Source organism: Podarcis gaigeae (genome assembly GCF_964106915.1).
Source record: "Podarcis gaigeae genome assembly, chromosome: 16".
Taxonomy (NCBI): domain Eukaryota; kingdom Metazoa; phylum Chordata; class Lepidosauria; order Squamata; family Lacertidae; genus Podarcis; species Podarcis gaigeae.
Genome location: NC_139693.1, coordinates 39,230,646 through 39,243,971, shown reverse-complemented (window position 1 = coordinate 39,243,971; position 13,326 = coordinate 39,230,646). Strand labels below are relative to the sequence as shown.

The 13,326-nt window shown below is 46.7% G+C and overlaps 1 protein-coding gene across 26 annotated transcripts in view; it reads left to right on the top strand.

Annotated features, from left to right (window-relative positions):
- CAMKK2 (calcium/calmodulin dependent protein kinase kinase 2) overlaps positions 1–13,326 on the top strand; it is a 57,134-nt gene that overhangs the window by 21,582 nt on the left and 22,226 nt on the right. For all 26 annotated transcript variants that reach the window (XR_014559044.1, XR_014559045.1, XR_014559046.1 and 23 more), the window contains 7 exons: positions 184–766; positions 6,276–6,323; positions 6,758–6,811; positions 7,235–7,286; positions 9,733–9,866; positions 10,585–10,621; positions 13,258–13,279. Coding sequence is in view for 20 of the 26 variants with exons in the window: in XM_083717294.1 (XP_083573420.1) it covers positions 233–766; positions 6,276–6,323; positions 6,758–6,811; positions 7,235–7,286; positions 9,733–9,866; positions 10,585–10,621; positions 13,258–13,279 (881 nt within the window). In the remaining 6 variants the exon portion in view is untranslated. The remainder of the gene's footprint in view (positions 1–183; positions 767–6,275; positions 6,324–6,757; positions 6,812–7,234; positions 7,287–9,732; positions 9,867–10,584; positions 10,622–13,257; positions 13,280–13,326) is intronic.

The following is a 13,326-nucleotide window of genomic DNA, read 5'->3' as shown; positions in this document are numbered from 1 at the left end:
GTTGCTTGGGGTTAGTCCAGACATTTGGCCCTTGGCCCTGAGGGTTTGCCACCCCTGCTGCGGGACCAAAACTCCCCCATTTGCTCTTTGCAAAGGCTGGCGTTGCCCAGCAAATCCACCTGGTCACGTGGGAGCCGAGTCCTCTTCTGTCCTGCTAATGGTTTTGCTTTTGTTTTGACCCAGCACACAATGGATGTAGCCGCCCCACTGGGATGAAGCTGGCCAGCGCACCATGCCAACATGCATCTCCAGCAGACCTGCCACCGTCGAGAGGCCCGTTTTCCACAATGAGCTTGGCAAGCAGCAGGAGGCTGCTGGCTTTCCGCATTGCTTGCAAGCCCTGAAGTCTACCCAGTTGGGCAAGATGGATTCCTTCGTGGTGGTGACGGAGTATGATCCTGCTTCCAGTCCTTCGCAGGGCGGGCAGGACGAGCAGGAGGATGAGGAGCCCATGGAGCCCTGCGAGGAGCAGCCGGTGGCGCAAGACCCCAGAGGGTTCGAAGAGGAGGCTTTTCCTGGGGGTGCTCTGGGGGGCCCCTTGCGAGAGACAAGGGAACCTCGAAACAAACTGAAACTTTCAAGTCGCAAACTCTCTCTGCAGGAAAGGTCACAGTCTGTCCAGTCTCCTGGTAATGGCGAGGGCGTTAATGGACGCTACATTTATCCTTCTCTTCCTTATTCCCCCGTCACGTCTCCGCATTCCTCGCCTCGTCTGCCCCGGAGGCCGACGATAGAATCCCACCGAGTTTCTATCACAGGATTGCAAGTAAGAGAAGTGATCTCTGACAGTTTCAACACTGGGTGTGTGATTCTGTAAACGACACCAAAGTATTCCAGGGAATTTTGTGGTAGCTGCAGGGTGTGGGTGAGCAGACCCTCCAAGGGCCCGTATTTTGCAGGGACTGTCCTGGATTTACAGAAGCCATCCTGGTTTCTGATTTGATCCTGGAATGTCCCGCTTTACCTTAGGATGTCGCTATTTTCATTGGATAAATGTTGGAGGGTGTGGAGTTATGCAACCCCCAAGCCAAGGAGATAAGTAGCTATATAAGCTTTAGAAGACAACCAAAGGTGGCCCTGTATAGGGAAGTTTTTAAATGTTTAATGTTTTATTATGTTGGAAGCTGCCCAGAGTGGCTGGGGCAACCCTGTCAGATGGGCGTGGTACAAATAATAAAATTATTATTATTATGGAATAGGACATGCCTATTTTCATCAGAAGAATGTTGGAGGGTATGTGTGAGGTGTTATTGGGAATGGATGGAAAGCTTCAGTGCATGTTTCGTGGTATGATTTTAGAAATGTAACTGCATTACATTAGTGCAGCTTGCAGAGTTCTCACAGACTTGTAGCACAAAACAGATCAATATAAGTCCATCATAAACAAATGGGAAAAGGGAGGAACATATTTCCTCTTATGCTTTCAGTCTGTACCAAGATAGCCCCTCCACATTGACATAAGTGTGTCGGAGCGTGGCACTTCCTCCCTTGTTTAATTAAGTCTGAATTGACACCACACCCAATAAGAGTGTTCTTTTTCAGCAGCCCCCCAAAGCACTCCGTGATGGTGGGCAGGGGGCTGTGAGGGTCATTTGAAGCCAAACTGCTCGTGAAGGGGGAGTGGAAGATCTCCAGTGCCTCACCACTGTCATTCCGAATATAGTGGTGCCTCAGGTTACAGACACTTCAGGTTACAGACTCCACTAACCCAGAAATAGTACCTCGGGTTAAGAACTTTGCTTCAGGATGAGAACAGAAATCGCATGGTGGCAGCGGGAGGCCCCATTAGCTAAAGTGGTACCTCAGGTTAAGAACAGTTTCAAGTTAAGAACGGGCCTCCAGAATGAATTAAGTTCTTAACCCGAGGTACCACTGTACTGTAAAGAGCAAAGATAGTAAGGGGCTTTTCTTTAGTGACTCTTATGAGAGTTGAATGGATGGGTCGAGTTCAGGGGCGTAGCAAGGGGGGGTGCAGTAGGTGCGGCCTGCCCCGGGTGCCCCCACTGAGGGGAGTGACAAAATGGCGGGTGGCAGTCACCACTGGAACTGCAGCACGCCCGAACCATGTGTCTCGGTTGCCCGCAGGTTCCACTCTGCCCGCCCGCTGCCTCCACCCCCCAGCTGTAGGGCAGCTGAGGTCCCGCAGCGTGCCCTGTCCCATCCTGAAAGGCACAGCATGCCCTGTCCCCATGGGTGCCACACCCCCCCCGCCCCATGGGTGGTTTGCCCAACCCCTGGGTGTGCCGCCCAGGTGCTGGAGAGGCTTCCTCCGTCCCTGGGTGGGATCATATTAGCACCAACCTGGTGCTATCCCAGATGTTTAGGGCTACAATTCCCATTATCCCCAGCCAGCCAGCACAGCCAGTGATCCAGGGATTATGGGAGTTGTGGTCTAATAAAACTGGCCTAAAGTGAAAGGGAGGACAAAACCTTTATGTGTTTCTGTAGATTAGTTGAAGGTTTTTTCCAGCTTCTGAGGTCTTTTCAGTGGGGGGCCCTGGTGGACTTGAGCCCCCAAATTCTGCCCTTTCCTGCTGTGATCCAGAGAACCGGCCCCACCTGCCTGAACCACCGTGCAAATGAATTATCCCTGGGTTTTGTGTTCGCTGCTGTTATTGTTGCAGAAGGGATGTGCGAGGCTGGCAATGGCTGTGGGTGGGGAGAAGATAAATGAGGAAGAAAATCAGATGCTCTTTGCAAAGCTATATATGGTGAGAACAGCGGTTGATTAAAAGCAGAGGTGGGTGGCAGCACCGATGCCTCCAGCCCAGTCCTTCTCAGTTATGTATTACAGAAAGAAGATGCACTTATGCTAATACAGCTCAGCTCCCAGCGTGGAATCTCTGCATGTTTTATGCAGCGCATGAAAAGTTTAGTTGAGCAGGCAAGGGAGAACGGAGGGGGAGGGGTCAGGAGGGCCTGGGTCTACATCAGCCTTTCCAAACTGTTGCCCTCCAGGTGTTTTGCACCACAACTTCCATCAGCTGGCTGGGGCTGATGGAAGTTATAGTCCAAAACATCTGGAGCAGGGCCATTTGGGAGAGCCTGACCCAAGTCTTTCATCTTAGTTCAAGGAAAAAATAATAAGTACAGTAAAGGAAGAATTCCTGGATGCCAAGATCCTTGTTTGGAGTAAGCACTCTTTGGTGCAACAAAGTAAAGGATGGAAATAAAGGCTGTTTGACCTTTAAAATATGCCCTTGTGAATTCCAAAACTTCCCTCTTCCCTTATCATGGAAAAATACCAGGTTTGCTAAGTTAAAGATGGTTTACTTACAAATTCTCCTGAAGTCATATTGATGTGCTTTTCCATACAGAGTTCAGAAAAAGTAGCACAGGCAAAAAAAAATTTGGCTTAGTTACAGAGTGGTGAAAGTTCTTCAATTATTGGTATAGTGGCTTGTGAGAGCTTAGCCTCTTCACACACTGAGCTCAGGTAGACTGGCAGGGAGACAATAAGCTTGATTACCTGTTGTTGTTTAGTTGTTTAGTCGTGTCCGACTCTTTGTGACCTCATGGACCAGAGCACGCCAGGCACTCCTGTCTTCCACTGCCTCCCACAGTTTGGTCAGACTCATGTTTGTGGCTTCAAGAACACTGTCCCACCATCTCGTCCTCTGTCGTCCCCTTCTCCTTCTGCACTCCATCTTTCCCAATATCAGGGTCTTTTCCAGGGAGTCTTCTCTTCTCATGAGGTGGCCAAAGTATTGGAGCCTCAGCTTCACGATCTGTCCTTCCAGGGCTGAATTCCTTAAGAATGGATGCGTTTGATCTTCTTGCAGTCCATGGGACTCTCAAGAGTCTCCTCCAGCACCATAATTCAAAAGCATCAATTCTTCGGCGATCAGCCTTCTTTATGGTCCAGCTCCCACTTCCATACATCACTACTGGGAAAACCATGGCTTTAACTATACAGACCTTTGTTGGCAAGGTGATGTCTCTGCTTTTTAAGATGCTGTCTAGCTTTGCCATTGCCTTTCTCCCAAGGAGCTTGATTACCTAGTTCTTCCCAAGGTAAGCTAAGCCTGGCAGGTCAGCTTACTCTCTGGTCTTAACCCCTACATGCATTAATTAGACTTAAGCATGGTGGTTCTATAAGGCTGGTTATCCCACATCATCTTTGTTTATTCCACATTTTGAACAGAGGTGAATTGTGTCCATGAAAAACAGAAGGATGGCTGGTGGTGATGAAGTCCTTGTATGCATACATCCTCTTTGCCTGGTGTCCAAGATCTGCCTTGAGCGAATGGCAGGCCATAAACTTAAAACATAATAAAAGCTGGTGGCTTTTCGTTTGGAGGGTCGATGCTTATAACGCTGGCAGGGAAGACTCTTTACAACTTGTTTAATTCTGACTGCCTCAGCGTGTGGCTCAGTTTCCTCATTATCTGTCTTTCGTCAGCCTTGGGACTTCCTTTGCGGCCAGAGAGATTGCCACCTCTTCACCCCCTCTCTGGTAATAAAACTCAAATATTATTGCTAGGAACCGAAGGAGATTTTCAAGTGGCAATAAACTACAGTAATGGCAAATGGTGTTTTATTACCCAAATAGTACAGCTTAAGCCACTGAGTGTATTTTTACCTCTTCTCTGCTTCTGTGGATTTAATGCGATAACATTTTGTGGGATTTGCCGCAGAGAGATCTGGGAATTGGCCATGCCAGCTGAGGCTGATGGGAGCTGAAGTTCTGAACCCCTGGGGGGCAGCATGTTGGGCCACCCCACCTTACACCAAGTCTTGGCAAGGCTCTCCACCAGCCAAAGGCTGACAAGGGACTGGCTGGTCCGGGTAGCATCCAGGAGGATGCTGAGAGGCGCTGCCTTTCCGTGAGATGGCTAGATGAGCACATAGGCATGTGTTTATGCAGAATGAGAAGAGGTTGCTTGAGGGAGGTAATCGAAGCAGATTAATAAGCAATCAGCTGTACTAGAGGCTTAGCAAATATTTTTCTCCTCTGCAGCAATTTCCTACTGAATCCTGAGGTCCTGAAACATGCCAAAGTCATTCACATCATAAAAACACAACAGTAGTCAACAGTACTCAGTTAAAAAAAAAAGGAGTAAGTAGCAGTAAAAACTTCCAAAGTCCTGGGAAATATAATTTGTTTAGGGTTCTGGGAAATGTAGCACTGGTAAGGTAGGGAAACTACAATTCCCAGGGTGGTGGTGGGGAATTATTATATATATAATATACTGTGGAACCTCAGTTGTCGAATGCTTTGGAAGTCGAACGTTTTGGCTTTCGAACACCAACAACCCAGAAGTGAATGCTTCTGTTTTTTAATGTGCCTCAGAAGTCTAATGGCTTCTGAGGCGCATTTCTCCATTTCTAATGGCAATTTTGCCAACTGGCAATTGCGCCTCGGTTGTCGAATGTTTTGGAAGTCGAACAGTCTTCTGGAACAAATCACGTTCGACAACCAAGGTTCCACTGTATATATATATATTGTTATATATCGGCAGCTTCCAACATATATAAAAACATAACAGAACATTAAACATTTTAAAACTTTCCTATACAGGACTGCCTTCCGTTGTCGTCTAAAGGCTGTATAGTTACTTATCTCCTTGACATCTGATGAGAGGGTGTTCCACCAGGCATCTGCCCAGAGGGCCCTCTGCCTGGTTCCCTGCAACTTCACTTCTCGCAGTGAGGGAACTGCCAGAAGGCCCTCGGAGCAGGACCTCAGTGTTCGGGATGAACAACGGGGTTGGAGATGGTCCTTCAGGTATCCCCTAAGAGTGAGAACAGTTAAGGAATGGTTGGGTGCACAGTTCCGTCTCCAATAGATGATGGATGCTCCCACACCTGGTGCCTGCCTGATTTCAACAGCAAGAAATTTCCACATGGTAGGCACCACAACAGAGAAGGCCTTCCCTCCACCAGACCTCTGCCAGATGAGCCTCTGTCAGTTGTGGCAGAGTCAGAAGGACCCATTTTGTAGATTGTGGTGATATCGACTGTGGTCCCTCAACATATACCGGTCCCAAACTGTTTAGTGCTTGATAGACACTTTAAAATTGACTCAGGAGTTTGACTCAGGATGCCAGCTGACTGTTCTTAGCACAGAATGGAAAACAGAGCAGTGGGAAGAGAGTGAGGGAATCCTGAACAGCTTTACTTCACACTGTAACATTTTGTTGCAGGTCCCATTTCTAATAACCGTCGGCTTCTCCCATTCCCAAGAGAGAAATGGATCAGAAGTAAATGCCATCCTTTTGTATTTTCAACATGTGCTTGGCTCATTTTGTTTCTGACTTCCTCTTTTCTTTTAGGACTGTGTGCAGCTAAATCAATATACGTTGAAAGATGAAATTGGAAAGGTGATTATGTTGTTTCTATCTCCGCAGATTTGTTGTGTGAGTATTTGGGCTGAACCTGGAATTTGTACCAGCCCAACACATTTGTGTGAGAATGAAGGTTATGAAAGGCAAGCTAATAAAGCAACATCCAGATTCGGCCCTCTGGTTCAGAGGCCACCAACCTTCTGGGACCAGGGAGCACATTTCAGATTTTGAGAGAGTGCTGTGGGTGACAGTCACAAAATCACTCCTGGGAAGTGGGTGGCATGACATAATGCAAAATACCCTTGGTGTAATAGCTTTAGTCCTTGTGTTTTGCTTGGTGTGATTGCCTTGTCTGCAGAATCATAGAACTGGAGAGGTGGGAGGGTTCCAAGGCTCATCTAGTCCAACCCCTTGCAATGCAGGAAGGCAATTTGTGTGTGTTTTGATTCGGTTGTTTTGCATTTCCGTAGGGCTCCTACGGGGTTGTGAAGCTGGCATACAATGAAAATGACAACACCTACTATGTGAGTAACAGTCTCTGAGCCGGGCGGTGGCAGTTGACAGCAGTGGGAGTCCTTAAGGAACTCTTCAGTTCCTGTTGCTCTCTTGTTACTTGTTACTGCTCTTCAAAGCTCAAATTTTTCAATCTCGCTGGATTAAAAATGCAACTTTACTTAATCTTTAAGAGGGTAGAATAGAATAAGAAGGTTTGGTACATGTTTTAAAAGCATTGTATGTGAATATTTCATAAACATAAATGTCTCTAAGAAATATTAATCTATTAAGTTTCCAGGTACAGTAGACAAGTTGGCCCTAGCACTTCTGCTTATTCAGGTTGCCAACTTACTAAAACCATGTTTAAAAATACAAAATGCTTTTTAATGGTGACACGCCGACCCTTTCCTGTGTCATCTTATTGTGTGTGCCTGTGTTGATTTCTTTTGCAGGCAATGAAAGTGCTTTCCAAGAAGAAGCTGATGAGGCAAGCGGGATTCCCACGTAAGTGAGGACTAAAAGAATGTGCTGTCCAAATACTTGCATTGGCCTTTCCTAAGGCTTTGGGATAGGGAAGGGCAGCACAGTGAATGAGTGAAGCGGGGAGAGAGAAGGGTGGATCCGTCTCCCAAGTATTTATGCTAGACGTACAGTTGTAGATCACCCCCTTTCCATGCAGATCATCCCAGGTTCCATCTCCAGGCAGGGCTGAGACACTTGAAAACCTGGAGAGCTGATGTCAGTCAGTGCAGACAGTTCAAAGCTAGATGGGCCAATGTACACAGCAGCTCCCCATAGCCTCCCTTTTGTTAGCGTCTTGTCTTGAGCAACAGTGGAGTGCGCCTTTGGGGGTGAAGTCAAAGCACTGAGTTAGCAGCACTGAAGTGACCTCCTAGGGGTGTCAGCCTGGGCGGTGTGCATGGAGGTGTGGTCCAAAGGAAAGCAGAGCAATATATTTGGCACCAGCTTGGCTGCAGGAGTTGCCAGAAGGAGACAGACAAGGCACCATCCAACCGCTTTAGACACCCACACTCTGGATTTGTGGAGAGTTTACCCCTGAGCCTTTTCTTCTCCCAAAGATATCCTGCAAGGCAGCAGAGGTTTAGGAGTATTCCTTCTCCTAGATGGGCTCTCTTCCCAGCTTGACAAGCCCCATCTGCCCCGATAATCTCTGAATGAGATGATTATAGTTAGTGGTTGTTGTTGTTTTTTAAGATGCTGAAACTCTCTAGGGCTGGGTGATATGTTGATATATTGTCGAAAACCAGTTTGACTTGCATATCACGATATTGGTTTCATAGTTTTACACCTGACAATATATAGCTCAAAACTGATTTCAAGTCCATATCGTGATATTCGTTTCATAATTTTTGACCTGGCAATATATTGTGAATCATAATGTGTGTTGTGCAAAAATCACAGTATGGGAAAAAGCGTGAAGGCAGCCAGTGCCTCTACACAGCCCCTGATTTCAGATGTTGTGATATATATGTATATCACAATGTTTAGGTAAAGGTAAAGGTACCCCTGCCCGTACGGGCCAGTCTTGACAGACTCTAGGGTTGTGCGCTCATCTCACTCTAGAGGCCGGGAGCCAGCGCTGTCCGCAGACACTTCCGGGTCACGTGGCCAGCGTGACGAAGCTGTTCTGGTGAGCCAGCACCAGCACAGCACACGGAAACTCCGTTTACCTTCCCGCTATAAAGCGGTACCTATTTATCTACTTGCACTTAGGGGTGCTTTCGAACTGCTAGGTGGGCAGGAGCTGGGACCGAACGACGGGAGCTCATCCCGCCGCGGGGATTTGAACCGCCGACCATGCGATCGGCAAGTCCTAGGCGCTGAGGTTTTACCCACAGCGCCACCCACGTCCCAATGATATATCACAATGTTGAAAACCTTACCAGATATCGCCCAGCCCTAGTCCTCACCACGAACTTGTTACAGTAAGTGCCACACTTTTAACATTTGCGGGGAGGGGAAGGTGCCTGTACTGAGTACCCCTGAGTACCCCCCAAAAGCCAACAACACTGATTATAATGTGCTGTACATGGTGCTGCCCTTGAAGACAGTGCAGAAGCTGCAATAGTGCAGGATGGGGCCACCAGAAGCATGATTCGGGAGGATTGTTGTGGGGGAGGAAGGGAAAGGAGGTTGTTAGCCGCTTTGAGACTCCTGAAGGGGAGTGAAAGGCGGGATATCAAATCCAAACTCTTCTTCTTCTTCTTCATCTGCGATGGTTCCCTGCTGTGCTTCTGGGCCCCATTTTGCTCATGGTGACTTAAAAATCCCTAAACCAAGCCTGGCTAATCCTTTGGCCCTCCAGATGTTGATGGACTGAAACCCCCATCAGCCCCAACAAACATGGCTAGGGATGGTGGGAGTTGCTGTTCAGCGACATCTGGAGGGGCAAAAGGTTCCCTACGCCTCCCTGAATGACTTGGGGCTGAAATATTTGAAAGAGAGCCTGCCCACGTCTTAATATCTCCTCAGGGAGGCTCTTCTCAGCATTTCAGAAATGGGAGGGACACATTATGTTGTGACATGGGAGAGGGGCCTTTGCTATGGCGGTGCCATTCTTCTGGAATGCCCTCTTTGGCACCGATTTTCTTTGCCTTTTGGAGCCAACTGAAACCACAGCTATTTCATTATGTTTTTTGTTGGATGTTGATAGAATTAGCATACTTGCAGAAGGATGAAGTAACTGGGTTATAAAGATAGATCTGGAGATTGTGCTGACTGTTGTTCTATTTTGACTTCCTTAACTGCTCTTCTGGCTTACACAGATTTGTGACCTGGGTTTTTATCTTTTGTAACCCGCCCTGGGAATCAGTGGGCTAGAAATCAACTATATACAAACATCCAGCCCCTAGCCTTTTAACAGCACCCCACAAGTGCCAGCCCTCCTCACCCTCCAACCCTCCATGCACTTCCTTATTGTCTTCCACAGGCCGTCCTCCTCCTCGTGGTGCCAAGCCCCCTCTGGAAGGCTTCTGCCAGCCCAAAGGACCCATTGAGCAGGTCTACCAAGAAATCGCCATCTTGAAAAAACTCGACCACCCAAACGTAGTGAAGTTAGTGGAGGTGAGAATGGTATTGCATCAGAAATGTCAGTGCGGTTCCTGGGCGTAAGGGAGGAGGCAGAGTTAGACACCAGCAGAAGGTGCCAGCCATTTTGATTAATCAGATTGAAGCAGGAATTCAGGGCAAGAATACCTCTCCCACCCCCCTTGAATTATGGGACATCAATCCCAACGAAAGAACAGTGGCAAGAAAAACTGATGAGTTATGCAGAACTGGCCAAATTGACATACAAATTACGTGAGAAGGACAATCGTGACTTCAAAGAAGATTGGGAACTTTTTACAAATTATTTTAAAAAACAAGAAAACGACTTGGACTCCTTGGCAGGCTTTGAATAAACATACACAAATTTATTAATAGAATATATGACAGATAAGGTAATGATATGTACAATTTTTAACATGCAAAGAATAGTAAGTGCAAACAAATCGGAGACGGGAGGTGAGGGAAGTCTCGGGAGGGAGGGAGGGAGGGAGGGAGGGGAAGGGAAGGGGAGGGCGGATAAAAAGGGGGGAAATAATGTAATTGACCATTCGGATTGGTAACTTGGATTGTTTAATAAAAATATATTTTTTAAAAAAAGAATTATGGCACATCAATAACCTTAATCTATCAGGGTATACTGCATTGCTGTTTTTAAAGTAAGCTAGTTACGGGAATCTAGATGCATGCTCTACACCTGATTCATTCTCTCTCTCTCTCCCTCCCTCTCTGACAGGTGCTAGATGACCCCAGTGAAGACCACCTGTACATGGGTAACCAACTCCTCTTCCCATCCGTTTTGCTATGCACCTCCGAAAGAGGCTCCTTCACTTCCAGTCTGTGCAGGACAGTGCAGAGGCAAGCAGCCTCAATGGCACAAAAGCACTAAAAAAGTACCTGAGATAGCTGGTGAAGTCTAGAGCAGCCTTGTATTGAACCACTCACCTGGTTGCCATTGGCAACCAGGAATCCCAATGAGAGAGCTGGCGGAGGAAGCAGGATGGAGCTCCCCATTTCCACTTTGTTTCTGTGCTAGATGGAGAGGAAGGAAAGCCCCTTTCTCCATGGCCAGGATCAAAATTAAAGCTGTATCTGACATCGCCTCCAGATTTCTCATCCCAGATGAGATACATCTGCTGTATTTTCTTTCCCCTTGGTGCAGAAAGGCAGGTGTTTTCTAAGGGTCCAATAACCTTCCTACTTTTATGGCCGCTCAGATGGAAATGGCTCGGCAGCACTGGGAACGCCAGGCAGGTGTTACAATGCAGGGTTGGATAAACAGAATACAGTGGTACCTCTGGTTGCGAACGGGATCCGTTCTGGAGCCCCATTCGCAACATGAGCAGAACGCAACCCACAGCGGCGCATCTGCACACGTGCGGGTTGCGATTTGCCGCTTCTGCACATGCGCGTGATGTCATTTTGCGCTTCTGCGCATGCATGAGTAGCGAAGAGTGGCGAAACCTGGAAGTAACCCTTTACGTTACTTCAGGGTCGCTGCAGGACGCAACCTGAAAAAACGTATCATGAAGCAAACTTAACATGAGGTATGACTGGCGTATAGCCCAGTCCAATAAAATAATCAGCGCTGCAGGTCAAGTTGAGGAAAGATAAGCCATGGCTGCTTTATCTCAAATCGATCGCCTTCCATCTTGAAGATGTTTGGAATGATTGAAGATTGTGCAAGGACCGAGGTGTCATTTGGCCAGAAGTGATATGTGATTCTTGTGGTGTGCATCTTAGGTGTTCACAACAGTATCCCATGTGGTGGACAATGCTAGCTTTTTAACTTTTCCCGCAGTTGATTGGACAAATACAGTAAATGTCATATCTTAAAAAAACAAAAATACAGAGAGATAGCAGAGGAGGGGTAGATCGCTCTGTTCCTCTTGGTAGAAGACAAATAAAATAAAAGCCTGCTTAGAACCACAATCCTATGCTTTGATGCAAGACACAGAAACCAGTGGCCAACCTCACAGGAGGATACTAAATGGTTTTGCACACTAATAATGCATTGCAGAGGGTTGCACTCGATGGCTCTTTGGGTTCCTTCCAACTTGACAATTCTATTATTCCAGTTTTTGCCAGCTCCATTTTCAAAGCTAAACTAAAGATTCTCTAATGGACTAACAACAGCCCTATACATGTGTCTGTGAATGTGCTCCTATGCTGTAAGCATGTGCAGTCTTGGGGGGAGGGTGGGGAGTAAAATACACACTTGTTTGCTGCAACCCTCCATTTCCTTCCCGCTCCTCTTTGTCTAAGCACTGAGTGGGACTTGATGTTAAGAATTGCCCATCCGTGCCTGTAGTACTCAAAGATGTTCGATGCGCTGCCTACACAAGTGGCCACTTCCAGATGGAAGAGAGTCTAAAATAGATCTTGGAGAGCAGTCCAGTATTTTCTCCCTCTGTGCTCCATCTGGTGTTTGTTTCAAGTTAGTTTTTTAAAAAATCAAAGGCTTTATAAAAATAAATTTTTTAAAAAGCATAACTGATTGTTTGGACCATCCTTCCAGGGCAGTCTTCTCCAACTTGGTGCCCTCCAGATGCTTTTGACTACAATTGTTCGACTTGGTCACCAGTTTAAGTGAATTCCTCATCTTTATAATTTTCAACTTGTACAGAAACAAAAAATGTGTATATTACTTACATCCAGTTATTCCTTCAAGAAACTCGGGGCAACCTAAGATTGATTAATATAAAGGATGGGGACTCTGTGTCCCCCTAAATGATGCTGGACTACAACTCCCATCAGCCTCTGCTGCATGGGCAATGGTCAGGGAGTTGCACTCCAGCATCATCTGGAGCTCCACATTTTCCCTACCCATGGCTTATATATAATGCCACATCCTAACCCTTGTATATACACTGCTTCATTAGTTACTGCCTGGTTTATGGTAAACCATAGTTTTATCATTGCATCTGAACTGGCAAACCATTGTTTGCACTTGCTCTGCAGAACAGAATCAAACCCTGATTTTCAAGCAGGGTTTGCAGGACAATTGCAAACTACAGTTTAACAGGCCTGTGGTCCTGGTTTGCAAAGGACACACAGTCATTTCAATGTAATGGTAAACTTTGGCTTTGCTACCTGCCAGGAGGTATTGCGTTAAGTAAGTTTGTGCGAGGAGAGCAGGATGCATGCAAAGGGCTACTGCTGATAGCGCCAAACCCTGATTTGGTACTAGGTGTGACCTGAGCCTTATTTAGCCTCCTCTCCAGACACTGATCAGCCATGACCTCATAAGCTCTCAGAATGTAAGTCTTTCTTTTTGATGCTGTATTTAAAATTTGATATTCTGCTGCCATTTTGCTGCCTGGAGAGTTAATGATTTAAAAGGCAGGATTGTTCTCTCCTGGTAGTATTCTCTCCTCATAACTAATAACCGGTCTCTTTTGTGTTTCAGTGTTTGAACTTGTGAAGAAAGGGTAAGATTCTGATTGTTTATTAATTTATGCAGTTCATTGAGATACAG